Here is a 26,552-nt window from a genome sequence, read left to right on the forward strand (position 1 = left end):
GTAGCCAACATTCCATGTAGAATCTTAGATAGTAGCAACATTCCATTTAGAATCTGAAATAAGGAAAGGGAAATGGGACTTAATATACCACCTTTCTGAGGTTTTTGCAACTACATTCAAAGCAGTTTACATATATTCAGGTACTTATTTTGTACCAGGCAATGGAGGGTTAAGTGACTTGCCCAGAGTCACAAGGAGCTGCAGTGGGAATTGAACTCAGTTCCCCAGGATCAAAGTCCACTGCACTAACCACTAGGCTACTCCTCCACTAAGCAGCACCCTAAGGAGTCCTTTTACGAAACTGCGGCAAAAAGGGGGCCTGCAATGGCATTGGTGTTTTAGACGCACGCTGAGGCCCCCTTTTACCGCAGCAGGTAAAAGGCTGGTCTTTCTTTTTTTAAAGAAATAGCTGTGCGGCAAGTGAGGCACTACTACTACTACTTATCATGTCTATAGCGCTACTAGACGTACGCAGCGCTGTACACTTGAACATGAAGAGACTGTCCTTGCTCAACAGACCTTACAATCTAATTAGGACAGACAAACAGGACGAACAAGAGATAAGGGAATATTAAAGTGAGGATGATAAAATAAGGGTTCCAAACAAGTGAATAAGGGTTAGGAGTTAAAAGCAGCATCAAAAAGGTGGGTTTTTAGCTTAGATTTGAAGACGGCCAGAGATGGAGCTTGACGTACCGGCTCAGGAAGTCTATTCCAGGCATATGGTGCAGCAAGATAAAAGGAACAGAGTCTGGAGTTAGCGGTGGAGGAGAAGGGTGCAGATAAGAGAGATTTACCCAGTGAACGGAGTTCCCGGGGAGGAATGTAGGGAGAGATGAGAGTGGAGAGGTACTGAGGAGTTGCAGAGTGAATGTACTTACAGGTCAACAAGAGGAGTTTGAACTGTATGCGGAAACGGATAGGAACACAAACAGAAACTGGGTGTAAAGGAACCAGTATCAAGTGGTCAGTCACCACATCAAGGTAAGATGCTCCAAAAGAAACCTGTATTATGACCCAACACGGTCCGTGTTTCGGCTAAAACGCCTTCTGGGTGTGAACCCCATCTGGCTGTGTGTCTGTTGAAGGTGTGAACCCCATCTGGCTGTGTGTCTGTGAAACGGATAGGAAGCCAGTGAAGTGACTTGAGGAGAGGGCTAATATGAGCATAACGACCCTGGCGGAATATTAGTTGTACAGCAGAATTTTGAACACTTGTCGCATGGCCATTTTTTTTTTGGGGGGGGGGGGGAATTAATCGACACCCATTGAGGCGGCGGTAAGGGCTCTCGTGCTAACCCGGCAGTAACCAATTGCCACTGGGTACATACCGGAGCTACAAAAATTGAAATATTTTTGCAGTGGCAGAAACGGCACGAGCTGGGGGAGGGAACTACCGCCACTGGGCTGTAAGGCCACGTTGGACTTACCACTCCTTCGTAAAAGGACCCCTGAAATTGACAAATAGCAGTGATGTTCTTTAAAAAGAAACAACTTTGATGTTGTTTTTCTGCTTCATGCAAAATTGTTTCATATTTGTGCCGCGGTGGTCAAAAAAGCAAACAAGATGCTAGGAATTATTAGGAAAGGGATGGTAAATAAGACCAAGCATATTATAATGCTTCTCCGTGGTTGCTCCACGGTGCGACCTCACCTTGAGTATTGCATTCAATTGTGATCACCGTATATCAGAAAAAGTATAGTGGAATTAGAAAAGGTTCATAGAAAAGTGACCAAAATGATAAAGGGGATGGAACTCCTCCATATGAGGAAAGGCTAAAGAGGTTGGGGCTCTTCAGCTTGGAAAAGAGACAGCTGAGGGGGGGGGGGGGATATGATTGATGTCTACAAAATCCTGAGTGGTGTAGAAGAGTACAAGTGAATCAACTTTTCACTCTTTCAAAAAGTATAAAGACCAGGTAACACATCATGAAATTACACGGGAATACTTTTAAAACAAATAGGAGGGAATATTTTTTCACTCAAAGAATAGTTAAGCTCTGCAACTCATTGCCAGAGGATTAGGTAACAGTGGTTAGCATATCTGGGTTTAAAAAAGGTTTGGACAAGTTCCTGGAGGAAAAATCCGTAGTCTGTTATTGAGATGGACATGGGGAAGTCACTGCTTGCCCCGAGATTGGTAGCATGGACTGTTGCTACTCTTCAGAATTCTGGAATCTTGTTACTCTTTGGGATTCCGAAATGTTGCTATTTGGGATCCCGGAATGTTGCTACTAATTGGGATTCTGCCAGGTACTTGTGACCTGGATTGGCCTCTTTTGGAAGCAGGATACTGGGCTAGATAGACCATTGGTCTGACCCAGTATGGCTATTCTTATGTTCTTAATGTTGTCAGTAGAAGGATGTTGCCATCCCAACAATTGGGACTAGCCCCTCTCCCAGTGGCCTCTGGCACATTCCCTACGGAATCCAGGACTATTGGGTTAGTGTGCATTGGGGGATCAGCCCAGAAGTCCACTCTCTCTTGACATGTGACGGATTAGTTATACCCGGATTCGTGCATGAAACAATATAATGACCCAACAAAGTGGCTTTGGATTTTGAACTGGAACACCATGGTGAATGTAATATAAGTATTTTGGATCCGTTTTCCAACAGATATTATACCGATCTGACCTGAATTTTATGAGAGGAGCCGGCTGGATTGCAACGGGGGCTTTGGAGATTGAAGGCAAGAAGAAAGCCTCAGATCTCATCAGTGAGGTAAGACGATGGAGACTGTGGCCTTTTCTGATAGCGTATTGTTAGCATTTCTGGTTTAAAAAGGGGCTAAATCCAGCCCTTCGTTCTCAGTCTTTTCTACCATAGTCTTGTTAAACTAGATCAAATCGTACAATATTGTAAATTTCTATATTAAGGCATGACCCTTTGTTGCTTTAGTGATTGGGGGAAAGATAATATGATAAATGACAGATTAGCATTGTGAGCCCGGTTCAGTGTCTCAGTGAAAGTGTCACACATTGTTTTACTAAAGGATGCTGGTACACCTGGGCCAGGCTTCTGCTCCTGGACCCATGCTGGGGATGCTATGAAGTCAGTACTCTCAGCCCCAGTGGGAGGGAAGCCCCAGCTGTTGCTCAATGGTGACACCTAGTGGCCGAACACAAGTTCCATGTTTCAGAGGAAGTCAAGGGTTGCGGCCCTTAGGATTATATTTAGAATGGTCACATGAGCTGAAAGGGGATAAAACTCGGGCGGTTCAGAGTGAAAGTTCTTGATGTCATAGACCAACATAAACTGCTTTGTAGGGTTCTGGAGCTCCAAAGGAGCAGGAGGAAATTGTGAGGCCTCATCCCTGTCAAAAAGAGGTTTCCCTCTGACCTAATAGGCCAGATTAGGGATGGGGTGCGGGGGCTATCGATTTTAACATTGGGACCATGATTCAGAAAGACTGGTGATGTGAGGTCAGGATTCACCTCTGCCATCTGGGTGATTTTAAACAAGTCACTTTATTTCACTGTGCTCGTAATACCTAGTTTGAGCGGCGTACCAAGGGCGGGGCAGTGGGGTCGGTCCGCCCCGGGCGCACGCCGCTGGAGGGGTGCAGAAAGCAGCCGCGCACCTGTCGGCTCCGCTGATTCCCTGCTCCCTCTGCCCCGGAACAGGTTACTTCCTGTTCCGGGGCAGAGGGAGCGGGGAGCCGAGAGCCGTGCGGCTGCTCCCAGCAGCTAAGAATGCACCCCGGGGGGGGGGGGGGGGTGCATTGGCGATCCGCCCCGGGTGGCAGCCGACCTAGGATCATCACTGCCTAGTTTAAAACAAAGCATAAGGCTGGTTTCCTCCATCATAAAGAAAAATTTGAAGGATTACCTACCTAATTAATTTCTTCTTTGTTTGAACTCAGAGTAAGTATCGTCAGCAGCCGCATTCATTCACGTTTACCTCCGTGACTGACTCCCCTGACCTCCTCCATGCCAAATTCAGCAACGTAATAACTAATGAGGTGAGTGGCTCTACACACAGCATTAAAATTATCAGAGACTCTGTCCCCCTGACTTTCAGCACTATTTAAGCGGCCAGAACGGCTGATGACTGGTTAAATAGTGCTTAACCAGCTATCCGCCGATATTCAACGGGGGATAACCGTCTATCCCCCGTTGAATATCCCCAGTTTACAGCTAGCCGGTAATGTTTAAACAGTTTTTACAGCAGTGGTGTAGCTACGTGGGGCCAGGGGGGCCTGGGCCCCCGTAGATTTGGCCCTGGACCCCCTGCAGATGACCCTCTCGACCCCCCCCCCCGCCTTCGCCTGCCTTTGCTGGCGGGGGACCCCAACCCCCGCCAGCCGAGGTCCTCTTCTTCCCGCAAAAGGCTTCCTTCTGTTTCTGATGCGCAGGTCGTCAGACTCACAGAACGAAGCCTTGCTGATCTGCAAGGCTTCGTTCTGTGAGTCTGAAGTCAGCAACAGAAGGAAGCCTTTTGCGGGAAGAAGAGGACCTCAGCTGGTGGGGATTGGGGTCCCCCGCCAGCAAAGGTAGGCGACGGCGGGTTGGCGGCAGGAGGGGGGGGGGGTCGAGAGGGTCATCGACGGGGAGGGGGCAAAGTTGGTGGTAGCGGCGGGGTTGGCAATGGCGGGGGGGGGGGGGGGGGTTGGCGGTGCCGGGGGGGCTAAAATGTACCCCCTCACCTCGGGCTCTGGACCCCCCTCCCACCGAAGTCTGGCTACGCCCCTGAGTTACAGACAGAACAGTGTCATAAGAAATTATTCTCCAGACCACCCCCCTTCCCCCCAAATGGAAAACAAATGATATCAAGTACAGCCACAGAGGACCTGTGTGTTCTTATGGTCCTCTGAGCAGCAATCAACCAACACAAGGGGAAACCCCAAACCAGATCACCCCCTCCCTCTCCCAAAAGCAAGAGGAGGGGGTGGACGGAGACCCAGACAAACATCATCAAGATAAACTGCTGTCAAGTTGAAGAAGTAAAATAATAACTGTAGTGTCTGTAGGGTATTAACGAGCAAACTGCGGCCACGTGAACCAAGGGTTTGCAGGTAAAAATCCCATACTAGCAAGAAGTGGGGGGGGGTTGTGTTTGAACCCCTAGCATCTCTGCCCCCCACCCAGCTGATTCCTCCAATGCCAATATGCCGGGGGGGATCCGACAGTGTCCAATACCGGAGAATACACTTACGGCCCACCAAGCTTATTTTATCAAACAACTAGCCGTTAAGCCCGTAACAACGGGCTAGTTTTTTGTTTTCCTATGGCCTCCCCACCCCCCGCCACCAACCCTGCTCTCTCCCCTGCCCTCCCCCCAGCGTCTGTCTCCCTCAGTTCCGCCCCCTCCTTCCCTCCCTGCTCCCTCCTCGTCCGATTTCCACGCCCATGTCCAAGCCCTCCTCCCTATTGGGCTGTACTGCTGGTGGAGGCGGGGCTTGGACTTCTACACTCCCAGCGTTCCGACTCTACTGCTCATTTGCAGGTGAGTCGGTCACTTGCCGTTTATATGTTTGATAGGGGTGCCCCCTTGTCTGACCCCCTGAATTTCCCTGGTTTATTTAGTAAAAGTTGTTCCACTGACCCAAGCACCCCACCGCCCAACACGCTCCCCATTTAGCGGATTAATCTGGCCCCCAAATCCTGTGTCACTGGGCAAGACCAAAAAGAGTGAAAAAAGGACCCAGTGTCCCGTCCACAAAATAGCCGGTTATATCGCCAGATATAACTGGCTATCCGTCGATTTTTTTTTAAAGCCAGTTTGGCGGCCATATTTGGCCACGTGAAAACATGGGCTATATTTGGCCGGTTTAAAGATAACTACTACTACTACTATTTAGCATTTCTATAGCGCTACAAGGCATACGCAGCGCTGCACAAACATAGAAGAAAGACAGTCCCTGACTAAGTCTGAATATCAACTTAGCTGGTTATTTTTAAAACAGCCAAAAATAACGCGATTCGAAAGCGCCAAACACCTCTGAGAAAAACTGCACTGGCTCCCAATCAAAGAACGCATTGCTTTCAAAATCTGCGCCCTGGTTCATAAAATTATCTACGGCGAAGCCCTGGGATACATGACAGACCTCATAGACCTTCCAACCAGAAACACAACAGGATCAACATGAACATACCTAAATTTCCACTACCCAAGATCCTTAGAGGCCCGGGGAATTTTGCCCCCCCCCCCCCCCCCCTCTCGGCGGCCCTGCGCCTCTGACAGCGGACCGTTGAGCATTGGGGCCCTAGAGAGTTTGAATGCATTTCCCAGGTTTTCTGCAATATTTTTCCTGGTTTTGTCCCCACCGCCTCCCTTTGGAGTTCATTTCATACATCTGCCACCCATTCTGTAAAAAAATATTTGTTCAAATATTCTGTTTTCCAGTGCTCATAGTTACGTGATTCTTTGTCAGATTCCCGTATTGCTAATGTACTGTTTATGACGGCTCTCTAACTGCATTTCATGGGAGAGCAAGATATGTATGTGTTTTAGAACTGTGGCATGAAATTATTACAAACCATTTTTTTCCTCTGCACCTCCAGCGCCTGTACAGAGCAGCAGGGGAAGACAGCCTGCATCGCTACACATTAACCCTCGGCTTGCCCGAGTTTACTCGGGCGAGAATCAATGCTGCTAACCTCAGTGATGTGAGTATTGAAGTTCACCCTGTTCTTAAAAATTGAAGACGGGTTTAAAGGTGACTGATGAGTGACTAAAGCCAGGAGACCTATCTGTGCTCATAGTTAGGAAATGAACCCCCCCCCCCCCCCCCCGGCACCCCAAGTCCTCCCTCAAAATACTCCCTGATAGTGCCCAATTCATAATTTTCATTTGTTACTCTTCCTTAATAGAAAGGGAAAGCTGAGGTGTTTTCTTTCTTTTCACTGGGAATTCTGTATGTTGTTATAACACCCCCCTTCATATGATTCTTGTTTAGAAAAACAGCACATACACACTTGAAAAGTACACAAATGGCAAAGGCGTAACCGGACCTACAATTTTGGGTGGGCCCACTGTCGACTTAGGTGGGCCCTTCCAACTCCTCCTTCCTTGCTCAGCATTCCTTCTGTCCTTCCCAACCCCACTGTCCCAGTGGCGTAGCCACAGGTGGGCCTGGGTGAGCCGGGGCCCACCCACTTAGGGCTCAGGCCCATCCAGCAGTAGCTGCTCTCCACAATACTGGCACCTTCGCATGCTCAGTTTTCAGCGCATGCCTGCTGCAGACTACCAAGCTGGAGACTGGAGAGAAGCATTTTCCCACCAGCTGAGATATTTTTTTGATGTGGGGGTGGGGGAGAGAACATTTGGTGCCCACCCACTTCTTGCCTAGGCCGACCCAAAATCTGCTGTCTGGCTACGCCCCTGCACTGCCCACAAAGATTGGCATCTTCCCCTTCTCTGAATCCACCCGTCCCTCCCCGTTGTACCTCAGATGTGTCCCGGTGGCCACAGTGAATCATCTTTGTTATCTGCACCAGCCCCCACAGGCTTCCCTCTGCAGTATTCCCACCACTGAGAAAACAGGAAGTGATGTCAGCGAGGGCAGGATGTGGCAGAGGGAAGCCTGTGGGGGCTGGCACAGGTGGCATAGATGAATCACTGTGGCTACCTGGGTATACCGAGGAGAGACCGGGGGGGGGGGGGGTGGATTCAGAGAGTGGGGGGATGCTGGGTTGCTGGAGGAGAGAGAGAGGGGAGTGAGGCGCTGCTGCTGGGTGGGCCTGAGCCAAAAAAGAATGGGCCTGTGCCCACTCAAGCCCCCCTGCAGCAACACGACTGGCACATGGAAAACATTATCTGTGTGTAATCTTTCCTAAGGGTGTAGTTTAGGTACAGTGGAAACAGGGCACTAATATTTAAGTGCCATATTTGCACAGGTGGTGTGCCTATTTTATAAGAACATTTATGCAAAAGTATCCTTATAGGATACTGGCGTAAATCTGCATTACCCGCCTACACTTAGGCGTGAACATTTATGCCAGATCTATGGCTGATTTAGCAATAAAAGGATAAGAGAGTACGTAATATACAAAACACAACCTCTCTTGTATAAACTGCAAGATACTTAGAGGCATATATTCAAAGCACTTAGACTTACAAAGTTCCATAGTAACCTATAGAACTTTGTAAGTCTAAGTGCTTTGAAAATGAGCCTCCTAATGTACTATTATAATCCTGTGGACTGCAAAATATGAGAAAGGAAAAAAGCCTCTGTCTCTCAACCTCCACCCTACATATGTTACTAATACTACTTATCATTTCTGTAGCGCTACCGGACGTACGCAGCGCTTTACACTTAATAGGGTAAAGAGGAAATAGATGGGTGTCATGTCCCCTACCTCAACACAAGCGGCGTCCTCGGGCTGCGAGGGGTCCCGTCGACACGCACACTTGACTGGCACTGCCTGAGCCATGTGTGCGTAGTCAAACACACGCGCTGACGCTAGCACAGGTCCCCTTTTACCGTAGCTTAGTAAAAAGTCTTTTGTGCACGGACGTTTGAAGGAGCAGGGCGACATCTGGCCTTAAAAAATCTCTATAAGCGCCTCTCAGTCCCGCACTTAATAACAACCCTAGACCGGAAGTGGAAATACCTAAGGTTTTTGGTGTGATTTTCTGGTGCACCAGTGCCCACCCCGCTGGAATAATATTAATGACCAGATGTGTGGTAGAAATGGGCCTCTGTATGTACTTACAGAGGCCCATTTCTACCACACTTACCGATATACCTTCATACGAAGCATGTAGCAAAGGGAATTTTTTACATAAGCACATAAGTAATGCCATACTGGGAAAAGACCAAGGGTCCATCGAGCCCAGCATCCTGTCCACGACAGCGGCCAATCCAGGCCAAGGGCACCTGGCGAGCTTCCCAAACGTACAAACATTCTATACAATCAAGCCATTGTGACATCACTAATGAGGTTGGCTCTTATTGGTGGAATGAGCCACTATGACATCACAATAGGTTAAATCACTGCTCTATGTAATAAAAGTGAGCCAAGTAGAGGACATAAGTACATAAGTAATGCCACACTGGGAAAAGACCAAGGGTCCATCGAGCCCAGCATCCTGTCCACGACAGCAGCCAATCCAGGCCAAGGGCACCTGGCGAGCTTCCCAAACGTACAAACATTCTATACAATCAAGCCATTGTGACATCACTAATGAGGTTGGCTCTTATTGGTGGAATGAGCCACTATGACATCACAATAGGTGAAATCACTGCTCTATGTAATAAAAGTGAGACAAGTAGAGGACATAAGTACATAAGTAATGCCACACTGGGAAAAGACCAAGGGTCCATTGAGCCCAGCATCCTGTCCACGACAGCGGCCAATCCAGGCCAAGGGCACCTGGCAAGCTTCCCAAACGTACAAACATTCTATACAATCAAGCCATTGTGACATCACTAATGAGGTTGGCTCTTATTGGTGGAATGAGCTACTATGACATCACAATAGGTTAAATCACTGCTCTATGTAATAAAAGTGAGCGAAGTAGAGGACATAAGTACATAAGTAATGCCACACTGGGAAAAGACCAAGGGTCCATCGAGCCCAGCATCCTGTCCACGACAGCGGCCAATCCAGGCCAAGGGCACCTGGCAAGCTTCCCAAACGTACAGACATTCTATACATGTTATTCCTGGGATTTTGAATTTTTCCAAGTCCGTTTAGTAGTGGTTTATGGACTTGTCCTTTAGGAAAACATCCAACCCCTTTTTAAACTCTGCCAAGCTAACCGCCTTCACCACGTTCTCCAGCAACGAATTCCAGAGTTTAATTACGCGTTGGGTGAAGAAACATTTTCTCCTATTTGTTTTAAATGTACTACACTGTAGTTCCATCACATGCCCCCTAGTCCTAGTAATTTTGGAAAGCGTGAACAGACGCTTCACATCCACCTGTTCCACTCCACTCATTATTTTACATACCTCTATCATGTCTCCCCTCAGCCGTCTCTTCTCCAAGCTGAAAAGCCCTAGCCTTTCTTCATAGGGAAGTTGTTGTATAATAAATCTTTTTGAGTTACTTCTCTGAAAATGTGTGTGTGACGCTCATTTTTGCTTATGAAATAAAAGGAGTAAAATCTTTCTTTGCTTCTACCACTTTAGGCCAAATACAGAGAATCCTGGCATAACCTGAGAGCTTTGGGCTACCATCTGACCATGGAGGCTATTCCTTTCCAGACTGCTAAGGCTTCCAGAGAGATTGCCAGTGATGTGAGTAGCCTGGCTATCAGATCTGGTGCAAGGGTAGTGGGCACCCTAGGTCAACCTTCTGCCTTATAACCCCACTCCTCAATTAAAATTCAGGCTGCTAGCCTGAAGCCCCTCCCCCCACGCCGTTACTAACTAAACTCAACACCATGATTATTACATAAGTGCCCCATAAAGCACAAGTTAAGTCATGAGCTGATGGATCTTTGAGTTTGGGTATCTCTCAGGATTTATTGTTTAGCTTTGACCGAAGCTGCTGCCCTAGGCAGCTGACTAGACTTGTCTACTGGTTCGGCCGGTCCTGATGGCTACCTTTCCAGCTCCTGGCTGATACCTGTTGGTGACTTATAAGACAATGAGAAAGACGTGTATCAGTGAGTGAAGACAACTCTGGACTCTGTAGACAAGTATGCTGCAAACAACAACATTAGATCAAAATGCAGTTGATATAGAATGTCACCAAACCCACTTCTAACATAGTAACATAATAGATGATGGCAGAAAAAGACCTGCGCGGTCCATCCAGTCTGCCCAACAAGATAAACTCATATGTGCTACTTTTTGTGTATACCCTACTTTGATTTGTACCTGTCCTCTTCAGGGCACAGACCGTATAAGTCTGCCCAGCACTATCCCCGCCTCCCAACCACCAGCCCCGCCTCCCACCACCGGCTCTGGCACAGACCGTATAAGTCTGCCCATCACTATCCCTGCTTCCCACCACCGGCTCTGGCACAGACCGTATAAGTCTGCCCAGCACTATCCCCGCCTCCCAACCACCAGCCCCGCCTCCCACCACCGGCTCTGGCACAGACCGTATACGTCTGCCCAGCACTATCCCCGCCTCCCAACAAAGCTTGATTTTTTTAAGTCTTCCAGACATCAGTGGAGAAACTTAATGGATGTAAATTTCTTGTTCCATCAAGAATTTCTCCCCCTTGTTGTCACTGGTCCATTTTCATTTTTTCTAAATAAAGAACTTTTTCAATATGATGATATCTCTTCTTAGTTTCCCATGATCTTCATCATCTTCCCTGTACCTCTTCCTGCCCCCTCCCCCCCCTTTAATATGGCAACATCTTACCTCTCCAGTTCCTTTTCATCTCCATCCAGGGCCACTGAAAGACAAAGCTAGGTCCGGGACAAACAATCATAAGGGCCCTGCTGCCACCTCCTCCCCCTACTCCAACTACCACCACTGCTGCTCTCCCCACCACTGCTGATACCCCCTCACCCAACAGCGAATGAGAGAGAGTGCTCTGCCGGCTATAGGTCCTTCTTCCTGCCGTGTCCCGCCTCCTGTGGAGTAACTTCCTGTTTCCGCATAGGCAGGATGCGGCAAGAAGAAGGATCCCCCAACTATTACTCTGTAAAGGGAGGATGCTGCTGTGCTGTGAAAGCATCAGAAAAAAAAGCAGTCACCTTTTAAGTTATGTTTTGACTAAAATTGAGTGTTGTATGTTTACCAGTGTTCATCTGCCTTTCCTTTATAGTACCAGTACAAACACACCTTTGTGCAGGAGAAGGGGAAGCACATTGGTGCCAGGAGCATTCTGGATGACCCAAAGATGCTGCACTGCCTCCAAATGGCCCGGCTGCAAAGCCAGCAACAGTACAGAAAAGATTCCCAGCAAACCATGTCCCACTTCCACCTGCCCATGGACATGGTGAACTTCGTCCATGCCAGGAGGGCCCAGGCTTTGGCTAGTACACAAGACTACAAGCAGCGACTCCATGACTACACCGTGCTACCCGACGACATCAAAATAGAGTGGGCAAAGAAGGTCCATAAACTCCAAAGTGAGGTAGGAATCTCAGACTGTGAAAGTACCGCGCAGCCTTCACAATAATTGAACAGTATTAATGAGCAAACAAAATCTTTTTCAAAGACGGGGAAGTTATAAATCTAGAGTAGGGGGTTGCACGGGGACAAACGTTTTACCCATCCCCAATGGAATCTAAGCTATATCCACTCATACCCGCTAAGATCCATTCCATCCCCATCCACACCGACAGGAGTCGATGCTATTATTTACTTGCATGTAGTCCTGTTTCCTTCCAACCCCAGCAGCCTCCCGTGGTTTGTTGGATGGATGGTTTTCACTATTCAGCCAATGAGTGTTCCAAGCCTCATTCTGGTGTTCCAGCTGTCTCTCTGGGCATTCCAAGCCTCATTCTAGCACTACAACAGGCTCTTTCCGAATGTTCCAAGCCTCATTCTGATGTTCCAGTTGCTGCTCTCAGTGCTTTCCAAGCCTCATTCTGGAGTCACCAGAGATTTTGACTACACTCCTGCAGGATTTCCCACAGTATCTTCTTTCATCCCCTTGGGAATCCCGCAGGTTCCCTGGGATAACTGCAATCCCCCATTTCTGTGCAGCTGTCTAATCTAGAGGACATGAAATGAGGCTGTAAGGAGCTAAGCTTAAAAGCAACATCAGGAAATACTTTTCACTGAAAGGGTAGAAGGGTTGTGGATGCCCGGTCAAGGTGGCAGACCTGCCAAGTCTCCCGCATTCAGCGGGAAAGTCTCCTGCTGAGATGGAATCGGTTTTTCTTACCGTTCCTGCTGCTGCTTCTCCCAAAGCAGCAACGATGGAAAAACAAAAAAGCAAACACGGAGCCGCAGCACTGCCTTCAGGCATGCGCTCAGTTCTGCCGGTCCTGTGCCCCCGGAACTCGAAGTTGGCGTCAGCAGGGGCAGAGGACCAGGAGAGCTGACAGCGCATGTTTGGACTTTACTGTAAAATAAAACTCTTTTTGGGAGGCTTTTCAGCCTATGATGACAGTGATTGAACGGCTCTGTAGCCAAGGAGTCTGTTGAGGCTTTTCCTCCCTATTTTTAATAAAATCTGATATAAGATGGATAGAAATTGGTATAAAATAGATAAAAACATAAAAAATAGCTCTTCAGTAGTATTATTTTTGAGTTGTGTATGAGAGTAATTATCCTCGGAGGCTCTTTAAACATGTTTTTGCAAAAGAAAAGTAATATCCCATGTATTGTTTATGAAACACTAGGAAAAAAATGCCCGTTTCTGAGCGCAATGAAACGGGCGCTAGCAAGGGGCCCCCTCCCTCCGTCCCTCCGAGCTACTTGCCTGCCTCCGTGTGACCGTCGGTCGTTGTTCGGGGTTCGCTGTGTGTGGGGAGGGTTTTTTTTGTTTTGTTTTTTTGCTGCACCTCCGTGGCCGTGCCTGTGGCGTTTCCATTTCGGCCCTCGAGTGTCATTGCTCCGCCCTCGACGTCATGATGTTTTGACGCGAGGGCGGTGCAGACACTCCGGGGCATACCGGATATCTCGGGCGCCTCAACTTCCGTGGAGGCTTCATTAGAACGTTGGGGTTGCCTTTTATATAGAGAGATTATGGGACACACATAAAGAAAAGGGCTTCATGATACCCTATAGAAACAAGCTATCATCCTCTTTATGTTACGTTACTCCAACTTAGAGGGCTTCTCCTCATACCACTTAAGACGTATTATTTAATTCCTTGTACAGTAAGGATAAATGAGAATAAGAGAGAGACTACACTGGCTTCCACTTAAAGAGCGTGTCACGTTCAAGGTTTGCACTCTGATTCATCAAATTATTCACGGAGATGCCCCGGCCTACATGTTAGACCTCATTGACTTGCCAACCAGGAACACTAAAAGATCAGCACGCACATTCCTGAATCTTCACTTCCCCAGTTGTAACGGACTAAAATACAGATTAATGCATGCGTCCAGCTTTTCCTATATGAGCAAGCAATTGTAGAATGCACTGCCACTTCCCCTGTAAACAATCTACGACCTAACCAACTTTCGTAAATCACTGAAGACTCATCTCTTCAACAAGGCATACCACAATGATCCATAATAGGAATCTGCAACGCATCACCATTTACCTGATATTCTGAATGTTATCTCACTATACCTGATTGCTTAATTCTATTATGTTATCCATGTTCTTTGTGTAACACCAATTGTATCTTTTACTCTGGAATGGCGATTGCCATGACGGAACATTGTAAGCCACATTGAGCCTGCAAATAGGTGGGAAAATGTGGGATACAAATGCAATCAAACATATAAACGGCGAGTGACCGTACTCATTCGCAAATGCGCAGTAGAGACCTTCTTTGCCCCGCCCCCACGTCAATACGTGATGACGGGGGGCGGAACACAGAGGGTCTGTACTGCGCATTGCTGAGGGAGGGACACCGCCGTCTAACGCTCCCCCCACCCGAGTCGCCGCCGCCACCCACCTTCTACCCGGTCGGGCCCTCGCTCCACTATTGAAACAGCGAGGGTCCGGGAACGCAGCACTGAGCTCTGCTGAGCTGCCGACATCGCCCTTCCTTCTTCTTCTCTGCCTCTGTCCCGCCCTCGACGACGTTACGTCACACGAGGGCAGGACAGGCAGAGAAGAAGAAGGAAGGCCGACGTCGGCAGCTCAGCAGAGCTCAGTGCTGCGTTCCCGGACCCTCGCTGTTTCAATAGCGGAGCGAGGGCCCGGCCGGGTGGAAGGTGGGTGGTGACGGCTCGGTGGTGGGGGCGCGAACTCGGCGGTGGGGGCGGGCCTTTCAACCCCCCCTTCCTATAATAGCCCGTTTTTACGGGCTCAAAGTCTAGTAAATAAATAAATGAACAATTTCACTTTAGGATTTGACATGCATGGGCTCTGAAATATTAATGCCCAGCAAGGATGCTTTGTAGACCCAAATTATTTTGGATTTAATGGTCTAATTGATAAAAACATGTTTTCCCTTCCCTTCCACAGTCTCGTTATAAATCTGACCTGAACTTCATGAGGGGAGTTGGCTGGATGGCGCTGGGATCGCCACAGATAGAAAGTGTAAAGAAGGCTGGAGAACTCATCAGTGAGGTGGGAAATTAATTTTTCATGGCTCAACAGCCAGGCAAATATTTTACCTGCCAAGATCCTGTCAGCACAGTTTACGTACAATTGGTTTTGTTCTGTTGCCTCACCTGCTCCATGATCACGCCTGAGCAAACTGTGATTCTGAAGGATTCAAGTGGTTCCTGTGGCTTTTCGAGCCAGGAAAGGGTCGCACCAGTGCATAATGTTTCCCTCTGGGAGTCCAGCGTCTCCTGACAGAAGTCTTGGTCTTGTGGCATACAGTGTTAAGTGCTGCTAAGTCCTGGGGCTAGCTGCGTAGCTACCGGATTTAATTAGTCCTGTATTAGAAGAAGAGAAAAAAAGGGCTCAAAGAATTTAAATACAGCAAATGAATTTTCAGCATTTAGGTAACAGAAGAAGGCTTTTATGCTCTTTAGAGGCTGACCTAATTTTGGCTTTGGGTTCAGCACCGAAACGGACCTGAAATCTGGGTTTGTGTTTCTGCATAAATCGAAACTCTTCCCTACCACCCCAGTACCCCACCCATGATCTCACTACTACTACTACTTAACATTTCTAGAGCGCTACTAGGGTTACGCAGCGCTGTACAATTTAACAAAGAGAGACAGTCCCTGCTCAAAGAGCTTACAATGTAATAGATAAGAGTGAGACAAATATAGGACAATCAAGTCATTGTGACATCACTGATGAGGTTGGCTCTTAGGCATTGGTGGAATGAGGCATTATGACATCACAGTATCAGCTCTGGTTACCAAAGACTGAAACTCTTCACACTAAGGGGATAAAATGAGCCAAGTATAGGACAGTCGAGCCATTGTGACATCACTGATGAGGTTGGCTCTTAGGCATTGGTGGAATGAGGCATTATGACATCACAGTATCAGCTCTGGTTACCAAAGACTGAAACTCTTCACACTAAGGGGATAAAATGAGCCAAGTATAGGACAGTCGAGCCATTGTGACATCACTGATGAGGTTGGCTCTTAGGCATTGGTGGAATGAGGCATTATGACATCACAATCTCAGCTCTGGTTAAATCACTGCTATATGTAATACTACTACTACTACTACTTAACATTTCTAGAGCGCTACTAGGGTTACGCAGCGCTGTACAATTTAACAAAGAGAGACAGTCCCTGCTCAAAGAGCTTACAATCTAATAGACAAGTGAACGGTCGGTCCGATAGGGGCAGTCAAATTGGGGCAGTCTGGATTCACTGAACGGTAAGGGTTAGGTGCCGAACGCAGCATTGAAGAGGTGGGCTTTAAGCAAAGACTTGAAGACGGGCAGGGAGGGGGCTTGGCGTAAGGGCTCAGGAAGGTTGTTCCAAGCATAGGGTGAGGCGAGGCAGAATGAGCGGAGCCTGGAGTTGGCGGTGGTGGAGAAGGGTACTGAGAGGAGGGATTTATCCTGTGAACGGAGGTTACGGGCGGGAACGTAAGGGGAGATGAGGGTAGAAAGATAGTGAGGGGCAGCAGACTGAGTGCATTTGTAGGTAAGAAGGAGAAGCTTGAATTGAATGCGGTATCTGATCGGAAGCCAGTGAAGTGGCCTGAGGAGAGGGGTGATATGAGTATATCGGTTCTGGCGGAATATGAGACGTGCAGCAGAGTTCTGAACAGATTGAAGGGGGGATAGATGGCTAAGTGGGAGGCCGGTGAGGAGTAAGTTGCAGTAGTCCAGACGAGAGGTAATGAGAGCGTTGACGAGAGTTTGGGTGGTGTGTTCAGAGAGGAAAGGGCGAATTTTGCTGATGTTAAAGAGGAAGAAGCGACAGGTCTTGGTTATCTGCTGGATATGCGCAGAGAAGGAGAGGGAGGAGTCAAAGATGACTCAGCTACCACTGCGTCCCCACCCCCACCCTTCAGAACACAGATTGTACATTTGCCCACTTTCCTGCAGAAATCTTCCCCCCTCTCTCCCAGGCTTCTCGACCACCCTGTTGGTCCTCCATGGACCTACCTTAACAAACCCTGGTGGTTTAATGGCCAATTCTGGAGCAGGACCGGAGCCCACTCATTCCTGCCTGCCGCCGCATCAGAATGGCTGCTGAAACTTACTGTGGCAGCCTCGCGAGACTGCGGGATGTCCCAGCAGCCATTATGAGACTGGCACCCAGCATATTCAGGAGTCACTCCTACATATGTTGGGTCAAAGCTCCGTGCGCATATGAAGTAATTAATGAGGTTTTAACAATTAATTATTGGTGTTAATTGGCACTCATTTGCAGTTAAGCAGTGATCTGTCCTGCGCCCTATTCTGTAACACGCCTGTCAAAATTTCATACCGCACAACTCAAAAGTAGACGTGGCCTTGGGAGGGGCATGGACAGGTCAGGGGCGTTCCCGGAAATTAGACACGATGTTATAGAACACTTTGATTTGCTTGGGCATAAGGATTTATACCGGATTGTGGCAGGCATAAGTCCTTTCACCCAAAGTTAGGGGCATGGGGAGCATGCTAAGCCACTCTTCTGTAAAGGACACTCTCGGCTAGATTCTATATATGACGCAGGGGCATAGCCAGACCTCAAATTTGGGGGGATTCAGAGCCCAAAGTGAGGAGGCACATTTTGGCCTGCCTGCCACCCCACCACTCCCCCCCCCTCAGCCTCAATGCCACATACCTTGGCTGGTGGGGGTCCCCAACCCCTGCCAGCTGAAGCGTTTCTCCTTCCCCTTTCCGTTGCGCATGCTCGATTTTATAATGAAATCGAGCATGCACGCAGTGTCGCGCATGCTCAGTTTCACTAAAACCAAACATGCATGCGAGGAAAAGGAAGCAGGGCAGGCATGTAAGGAGAACAGGCACTGGAGAATCACTTCAGCTGGCGGGGGTTGGGGACAGCGTTAACCAAACCAGGGTCCCTGGATCCATTTTGGAGGGATGTCTAGGCTCATGTGGCCCCTTGTAGCTACGCCGCTGATATGCTGCCAAAAAAAAATCAGTGCCAAAATAGCACTGTTCTATAAGTACATAAGTATTACCATACCGGGAAAGACCAAAGGTCCATCAAGCCCAGCATCCTGTTTCTAACAGTGGCCAATCCAGGTCACAAATACCCGGCAAGATCCCAAAAATGTACAAAACATTTTATACTGCTTATCCCAGAAATAGTGGATTTTCCCCAAGTCCATTTATTAACGGTCTATGGCCTTTTCCTTTAGGAAGCCGTCCAAACCTTTTTAAAACTCCGCTAAGCTAACCGCCTTTACCACATTCTCTGGCAACGAATTCCAGAGTTTAATTACACGTTGAGTGAAGAAATATTTTCTCCGATTCGTTTTAAATTTACTACATTGTAGCTTCATCGCATGCCCCCTAGTCCTAGTATTTTTGGAAAGCGTGAACCACACTTAAATTTCGGCACGGTTTATAGAATAGCGCTTATGCCCCCTAACTTTAGGCTTGGCCATTTGCACCAACTGAAATGTGGTGCAAATGTGCATGCCTACATTAGGCACGTATCCCCGTTATTCCATATTAATTCACGTTTATTTTAAGAACGCCCCCGTTACGCTCACGACCCTCCTATTTCCATGCCCCTCTTTGTCAGATAACACGTAAATTATAAGTGCAGATTCCCACACCTAAATTTACACATGTAAATGCCAATTAAATCTAGTGCCAATTATTGGCACTAATTAGCTCATTATTCAATTAAATTTTGCACGCAAACTGAGCACATGCACAACTTTGCGCGTGTGCAATTTTTGGTGGCTTTTATAGAATTGGGGGGGGGGTCTATGCAGAGCGCCTTTTACAGAATACTCTCTTAGCATGAATCATAATGACGCCTAAGTTTGGGCAAAATTTACTGGATCCGACCCTATATATGCTTAAGGGCTAAGAAAGTATTGTTCAGTATTAAACAGAAGAGGTAAATGTCAGAACCATTTATTAACTGAGAAAGACCTCAAATTCTTTCCTACAAACTAAGCTTGGAGCAGTGACATTAGGGTTATCATATGTCCGGATTTACCCTGACATGTCCTCTTTTTGAGGACATGTCCGGGCCACCGGGCGGGTTTTGCCAATCTGCCCATTTTCCCAGAAATCCGGACAAACGGGCAGATTGCTAGCTTCCCCTCCCCTTACTAGTGCCCTGGTGGTCTAGTGACCTCTTCCGCCTTCGGGGCAGGAAAGAGCCCCCTCTTTCTTGCCCGGAGCGCTGCCCTGCATGCATCCTTCCTGTTACTGATCCTCGGCACTGATTCAAAATGGCCGCCGAGAGTTGAAGTGACCTCGCAAGACTTCAACTCTCTGCGGCCATTTTGAATCGGCGCCGAGGATCAGGAACAGGAAGGATGCATGCAGGGCAGTGCTCCGGGCAGGAAAGAGGGGGCTCTTTCCTGCCCCGAAGAGGTCACTAGACCACCAGGGCAGTAGTAAGGTAAGGGGAGGGGGGCGACGGGGTATGTGACAGAGGGGAGGGGAAAATGTGATAGGGGGCGGAGCGAGGGTGTGAAAAGGGGGTGCGGTGGGGTGTGAAAGGGGTGGGGTGTGTGGTGGGGACGTGGCATGTGTACTCCTTTTTGGGGGACAAAAAATGGTAACCCTAAGTGACATAGGCAGAAATTTTTAACCGGGGGTTTACTCCCCCGGGCGCCCCCCCACCCCCGGTACCTTAAAATAACCTGCTCCGCTCCAGTCTTCGCCTGGTCAGAAGCAGCGGTAGTGGCATTCATAGGCTGCCTGTGGCCTGCACCGAGGTTTTCTCTATGAACCGTCGCACCCTTCACAAAACAGGAAGTTGTGTCAGAAGGGGCGGGACGGTTCACAGAGAAAGACCTAATGCAGGCCGTAGGTAACCTGTGAGTGCCTCTACTGCTGCCTCTGCCCGGGCGAAGACTGGAGGGAGATGATTTTAAGGCAAGGAAAGGGGTGCGGTCGGGCAGGGGGTGTGTACGCAACACACGTACCTGGAATAAATACACCACTGGCTTGGAGGAGTTTGTGCAGATGTTGGCTTGAGAAAAGACACTGTGGAGAAACATTTTTGTTTCCTTGGCAGTGATTTCAGAAGAAATTCATCATGATATCTTCTGTCTCTGTTTTACTGAGGTCTCTCCTCTCCTTCCAGACAAAATATCGTCAGAATCCAGGTGCAATGAAGTTTACAGCGGTGGTTGACTCTCCAGGCCTGGTGCACGCTAAGACAAGCTACCTCCAGTGCAGTGATGTATGCTCCATTTTACTGTACGGTGCATTCATACGGATGTGCTCTGAACAAGCGCACGATGTTCATACTGACTTTGTTTGGATTTGACAGAGACTGTACAGGGCTGGAGATTCGGACTCGATGCACAGATACACCCTTCCTCCAGATCACCCTGATTTCATCAGAGCTCGTGTGAACGCTTCCCAGATCAGTGATGTAAGTGATGGGGCACACCACTCTTTTCCTATCCTTCTTGCTTGGGTTATAGGATAAGAATGAAAAATATCTATCTATTTAGAGGCATTAAGAGATCCATTTTCAAAAGAGTTCCTCCCATTGATTGCCCTCAGAGTTTAATCGATATGAAGAAACTTTAGAAAAACACGTGCAAATTAGATTAGATTGTACTTTTCCTCTTCCCAAATAAAGTAACTTTCCGGCGCTGCATAAGAGCTTCTGAAAGCGAGAGGAAGCAATCCTAATTTTAACAAATTACAGTTGGTTAAATGAAGGAATGTAAAGTGTTGAGTGTCGCATGACTCTTTGACAAAGCAGAAGTAGACCCCCTTGGAGTCTCACCATCCAGGTTCTTCTCCTGGGACTGTCCAGTTATCCTTCATGCCAGCATTTTGTATCAGATCACTTTTGGAGGTTATCAGGGTGCAACGTTCCTTCTAAACTGTGTGGGAGTCATCTGTCCATATTTCTGCCAGTGCTTCAATAGTGTGTTTTCAATCGTGAAGGACAGGTTGGTCCCCTGATAGTCCTACAGAACTGGTGCCTGTCTCTGGTGGTTCAAAACATGATATTGAAACACTAACCACCACTGGCAGAAAAGCTGGTGGAGGACTGCTGCGCAGCTGTCACGGTCTGTCCTGAGCTGTCGCAAGCGACCTGGGCACAGCTGCCAGCTGCGAGCCCTTGTGCTGATGCTAGAGCACAAGTTCCAGGCTCAATCAATTCTAGACTAGGCAGTCGGAAAGCCCAGTGCTTCACCTGCGATAGCCGCCGTTCCCCACAGATTGAGCCCCTGGGTGCAGGCAGCTGGCAGGACTTCTGGAGGATCTGGGCAAGAGAACTACCAGGAAGAGGACCAGACTAGGCAGCAAGGGAGCGAGGTAGACAGCCACCACAGATAGAGTCAGGTCTCAGCTGAGATCCAGGTGGTCAGCAAGCAGGAAGCACAGTCAGGTTGAAGCAGAGGTCTAGGCAGGCAGCAATCAAAAATCAAGGTTGAGACCAAGCAGCACGTATACTCTGCCAATTACCGCACACCGGTTAGTGCTACATGGTAGAAACTGAAAAATATTTTTGACGCGTGTATCGGACTCGCGTAAAAAATGGAATTACCGCACGGGTACGCGGTAGCTGGGTGGTAGTTCCAAATTGACACGCGTTGGACACACATATGTGCCTACACGCCTTAGTAAAAAAGCCCCCTAGTTACTAATAACCTGGGTTAACAGGAAATAACATGTCTTAATGGTGGACCACGTTGATAACTTCCCTCTTAAGACAAATTTGTGTGCCAAAAATAATAATTTGGGCAGGTGGGGCAAAAAACTGATTCCTTTTTAGCAACTGACGTTGGCTACCTGTCAGAAGACACAGTTGCAGAATTTGTCATAAATAAATATGTAAATTATTCTTTATTCATAACTCATCAGAATGTTTTGTATCCACATTCTTTTCAACAGAAAGCCTATAGAACCTCTTGGGAACAGACCAGAGCTCTTGGCTACGATCTCCGGCTGGACGCCATCCCATTCCGGACAGCCAAAGCTTCCAGAGATATCGCAAGTGATGTAAGGATGAATCCATAAAACCTGTTCACTGTATGACAAAATCATTGCTTTTTTTTTTTGTTACATTTGTACCCCACGCTTTTCCACTCATAGCACGTTCAATGCGGTTTACATATTTTATACAGGTACTTATAGTTGTACCTAGGGCAATGGAGAGTTAAGTGACTTGCCCAGAGTCACAAGGAGCTGCAGTGGGAATTGAACTCAGTTCCCCAGGATCAAAGTCCACTGCACTAACCACGAGGCTACTCCTCCACTAGCAACATTCCATGTAGAAGTCGGCCCTTGCAGTTCACCAATGTGGCCGCGCAGGCTTCTGTTTCTGTGAGTCTGACGTCCTGCAAGTACGTGCAGGACGTCAGACTCACAGAAACAGAAGCCTGTGCAGCCTTCTACATGGAATGTTGCTAGTGGAATAGCAACATTCCATGTAGAATCTCCAATAGTAGCAACATTCCATGTAGAATCTCCAATAGTAGCAAAAAAATCTCAATAGTAGCAACATTCCATGTAGAATCTCCAATAGTAGCAACAGAATCTCCAATAGTAGCAACATTCCATGTAGAATCTCCAATAGTAGCAACATTCCATGTAGAATCTCCAATAGTAGCAACATTCCATGTAGAATCTCCAATAGTAGCAACAGAATCTCCAATAGTAGCAACATTCCATGTAGAATCTCCAATAGTAGCAACATTCCATGTAGAATCTCCAATAGTAGCAACAGAATCTCCAATAGTAGCAAAAAAATCTCAATAGTAGCAACATTCCATGTAGAATCTCCAATAGTAGCAACATTCCATGTAGAATCTCCAATAGTAGCAACAGAATCTCCAATAGTAGCAACATTCCATGTAGAATCTCCAATAGTAGCAAAAAAATCTCAATAGTAGCAACATTCCATGTAGAATCTCCAATAGTAGCAACATTCCATGTAGAATCTCCAATAGTAGCAACAGAATCTCCAATAGTAGCAACATTCCATGTAGAATCTCCAATAGTAGCAACAGAATCTCCAATAGTAGCAACATTCCATGTAGAATCTCCAATAGTAGCAAAAAAATCTCAATAGTAGCAACATTCCATGTAGAATCTCCAATAGTAGCAAAAAAATCTCAATAGTAGCAACATTCCATGTAGAATCTCCACTGACATCAAGCATTTGAAAGGAACTTTACTGCATAAATAAAATCAGACACTCTTTGTTTCCGTAGTAACAACAAAGACCTAAATGGCCCATCCGGTCTGCCCTGTTGAGAGTTGTCCACTGGGCAGTGGCGTACCAAGGGGGGGGGGGGCGGTGGGGGCGGTCCGCTCCAGGTGCACGCTGCTGGGGGGGGTGCCGCGCGCCTGCCGGCTTCGTTCGTTTTGTAGTCCCTCTGCCCCGGAACAGGTTACTTCCTGTTCCGGGGCAGAGGGAGCATGGAACAAACGAAGCCAACAGGCACGCGGCACCCCCCCCCAGCAAGGAAAAACGCACCGGGGGGGGTGTCCTTTTGCCGGGGGGAGGGGGGTTGCGCTGTACCCAGGGGGGTGCCATTTCGCCGGGGGGGGGGGGGGGAGTCACACTGTACCCAGGGGGGGTGTCCTTTCGCCGGGGAGGGGGGGTCGCTGCACCCGGGGGGTTGGGGGGGGCGCATCGGCGACCCGCCTCGGGTGTCAGCCACCCTAGGAACGCCACTGCCACTGGGTAGTCATGCAAATAGATTCCTATTTTCATCAACAACCTCCCTCCCGTGTTTTGTCCCTGTCTGCTCAACCCTTTCCTACCACTGCCCCCGTATGTGACACAAGATTGCTCAAGCCCAGATCTTTGTTAAGCCCTGTCTGGTGAGTGTCAAAATACTTCTTCATTTTGCAACTACATTCAAAGCAGTTTACATAGTATATACAGGTACTTATTTCTACCTGGGGCAATGGAGGGTTAAATGACTTGCCTAGAATCACAAGGAGCTGCAATGGGAATTGAACCCCGTTCCCCAGGATCAAAGTCCGCTGCACTAACCACTAGGCTACTCCTCAACTCATTCCACCAATAAGAGCCAACCTCATCAGTGATGTCACAATGGCTTGATTGCCCATATTCTTGGCTCACTTCTGATATTGTGATGTCATAAGGGGAAAGGGAAATGGGACTTGATATACCGCCTTTCTGAGGTTTTTGCAACTACATTCGAAGCGGTTTACATATATTCAGGTACTTATTTTGTACCAGGAGCAATGGAGGGTTAAATGACTTGCCTAGAATCACAAGGAGCTGCAATGGGAATTGAACCCCGTTCCCCAGGATCAAAGTCCACTGCACTAACCACTAGGCTACTCCTCCTCATAAGCTTTGCATAGCTAAAGGAATCGCTGAGACTTTGCAGGATGTGGTGGGCTTCTAGAAGGGATAACTAGCACGTCTGACAAAGGAATACCGAAAATAAAGATTTCTCTCCCCACAGTTCAGATACAGAGAGGCATTCCTGCGGGAGAAAGGTCATCCGATTGGATTCCGCAGCATTGATGACGACCCCAAGATGAGACACTTCGTGGACATGAGCAAGCTGCAGAGCGAGCAGGAGTACAAGAGAGAGTCTGCAGCCACCAGGCTTCAGTACAAGACCCCCCTAGACCAGCCAGGATTCCTCCACGCCAAGAGGAGTCAAGAGCAAGCCAGTGACGTGAACTACAGACAGCACCTGCACCATTATACCTGTGACCCCGAGCAGCTCAACCTGAAGCACGCCAAGGAGGCCCACAAACTGCAGAGTGATGTAAGTATGCTCTCCACCCTCTCCCCCACCCTCGCCAAACCAGTTCACCTTTTCACTCCTAGGCTAATTAGCTCACCTGCTCTTTCTCAGGACAAACTAAATACAGTCCTGCTATTACACTATTGCATATGAGAGTTTATGATTCTCATTTCCCTCGGAAAGGCAGGGCCGCCGAGAGGGGGGGGCAGGGGGGACAAAATTCCTCGGGCCTCCAAGGGGGGCCTGGCGCCGGGGTCAGGCAGGCAGCACTGCAGTTCCTGGTCTCACCTGCCTGCCTCCTTGGCTCTTGGCTCCCTGCATTCGAAGCGGCAGTCACAGATCGCCTCCCTTCAGGCCTTCCCTCCCTGTGTCCCGCCCTCGTGGAAACTGGAAGTTACATCAGACGAGGGCGGGACACAGGGAGGGAAGGCCCGAAGAGAGGCGATCTGCGACTGCCGCCTTGAATGCAGGGGGCCCGGAGCCATGGAGGCGGGCTGGTGAGACCGCAGACTGCAGCTGTGGGGGTAGCGACGGGGGGGGGGGGGGGGGGCGGAGGCAGGGCAGCCTTGCCCCAGGCCCGGCCTAGTCTCTCGGCGGCCCTGCAGAAAGGACTAGGTAGACCGATTATCTGCAATTCTCTACCCCCTCCCCCCCCCCCCCCCCCAAAAGTAGATAGCTTGGTGATAAAACAATATTAGATCTCTGTTTAACAAGTACTAAAACCACAAAAGAAATTCCAGTCTGAAATGAAAACACGTACCCCAGCTCTATGATGGCATTAACCCTTTCGTTCTATAAACGTTGTTATTAGTTGCGCGCACGCCTAATTTAATTGAATATTTAGCTAATTAGTGAAGGTAATCGGCTTTTTAACAAATAATTATTGGCACTAATTAGAAATGTACGCTCCTAAATTTTATGCGGAAGTCTAAAAATGGGGTGTGCAAATGGGAGGATTGTGGGCAGATCGGGGACGTCCCTTCAAGTTACGCACACAGAGAATAAGGGGAATCTGTGCCTAAATTTATGTGTGGATATTTGCACCAGGTTTTAGTTCAAATGGCCGCGCCTAAAGTTAGACATGATTTTGGGACGTAAGCACTATTCTATAAACCATGTATAGGATTTACTCTATAGTGCTTGTGGAGGAGTGGCCTAGTGGTTAGGGTGGTGGCCTTTGGTCCTGAGGAACTGAGTTTGATTCCCACTTCAGGCACAGGCAGCTCCTTGTGACTCTGGGCAAGTCACTTAACCCTCCATTGCCCCATGTAAGCTGCATTGAGCCTGCCATGAGTGGGAAAGCGCAGGGTACAAATGTAACAAAAATAAAATAGATACTACTGGAGATTCTACATGGAATGCTGCTACTATTGAGATTCTGTTGCTACTATTTTGGAGATTCTACATGGAATGTTGCTACTATTGGAGATTCTACATGGAATGTTACTATTCCACTAGCAACATTCCATGTAGAAGGCTGCGCAGGCTTCTGTTTCTGTGATTCAGACTCACAGAAGCAGAAGCCTGCGCGGCCACATTGGTGATCTGCAAGGGCCGACTTCTAGTGGAATAGCAACATTCCATGTAGAATCTCCAATAGTAGCAACAGTGGAGGAGTGGCCTAGTGGTTAGGGTGGTGGACTTTGGTCCTGGGGAACTGAGGAACTGAGTTCGATTCCCACTTCAGGCACAGGCTGCTCCTTGTGATTCTGGGCAAGTCACTTAACCCTCCATTGCCCCATGTAAGCCACATTGAGCCTGCCATGAGTGGGAAAGCACAGGGCACAAATGTAA

At 48.2% G+C, this 26,552-nt stretch overlaps 1 protein-coding gene across 1 annotated transcript in view; it reads left to right on the forward strand.

The window, feature by feature from the left end:
- The window catches only part of NRAP (nebulin related anchoring protein), a 130,785-nt gene that overhangs the window by 97,203 nt on the left and 7,030 nt on the right, over positions 1–26,552 (forward strand). The window contains exons 31-40 of the mRNA XM_030202711.1: positions 2,620–2,724; positions 3,866–3,964; positions 6,507–6,611; positions 10,082–10,189; positions 11,680–11,991; positions 14,952–15,056; positions 20,138–20,236; positions 20,327–20,431; positions 21,913–22,020; positions 24,468–24,779. Of these exons, the coding sequence (XP_030058571.1) occupies positions 2,620–2,724; positions 3,866–3,964; positions 6,507–6,611; positions 10,082–10,189; positions 11,680–11,991; positions 14,952–15,056; positions 20,138–20,236; positions 20,327–20,431; positions 21,913–22,020; positions 24,468–24,779 (1,458 nt within the window). The remainder of the gene's footprint in view (positions 1–2,619; positions 2,725–3,865; positions 3,965–6,506; positions 6,612–10,081; positions 10,190–11,679; positions 11,992–14,951; positions 15,057–20,137; positions 20,237–20,326; positions 20,432–21,912; positions 22,021–24,467; positions 24,780–26,552) is intronic.

Source organism: Microcaecilia unicolor, chromosome 5, assembly GCF_901765095.1.
Source record: "Microcaecilia unicolor chromosome 5, aMicUni1.1, whole genome shotgun sequence".
Classification (NCBI taxonomy): domain Eukaryota; kingdom Metazoa; phylum Chordata; class Amphibia; order Gymnophiona; family Siphonopidae; genus Microcaecilia; species Microcaecilia unicolor.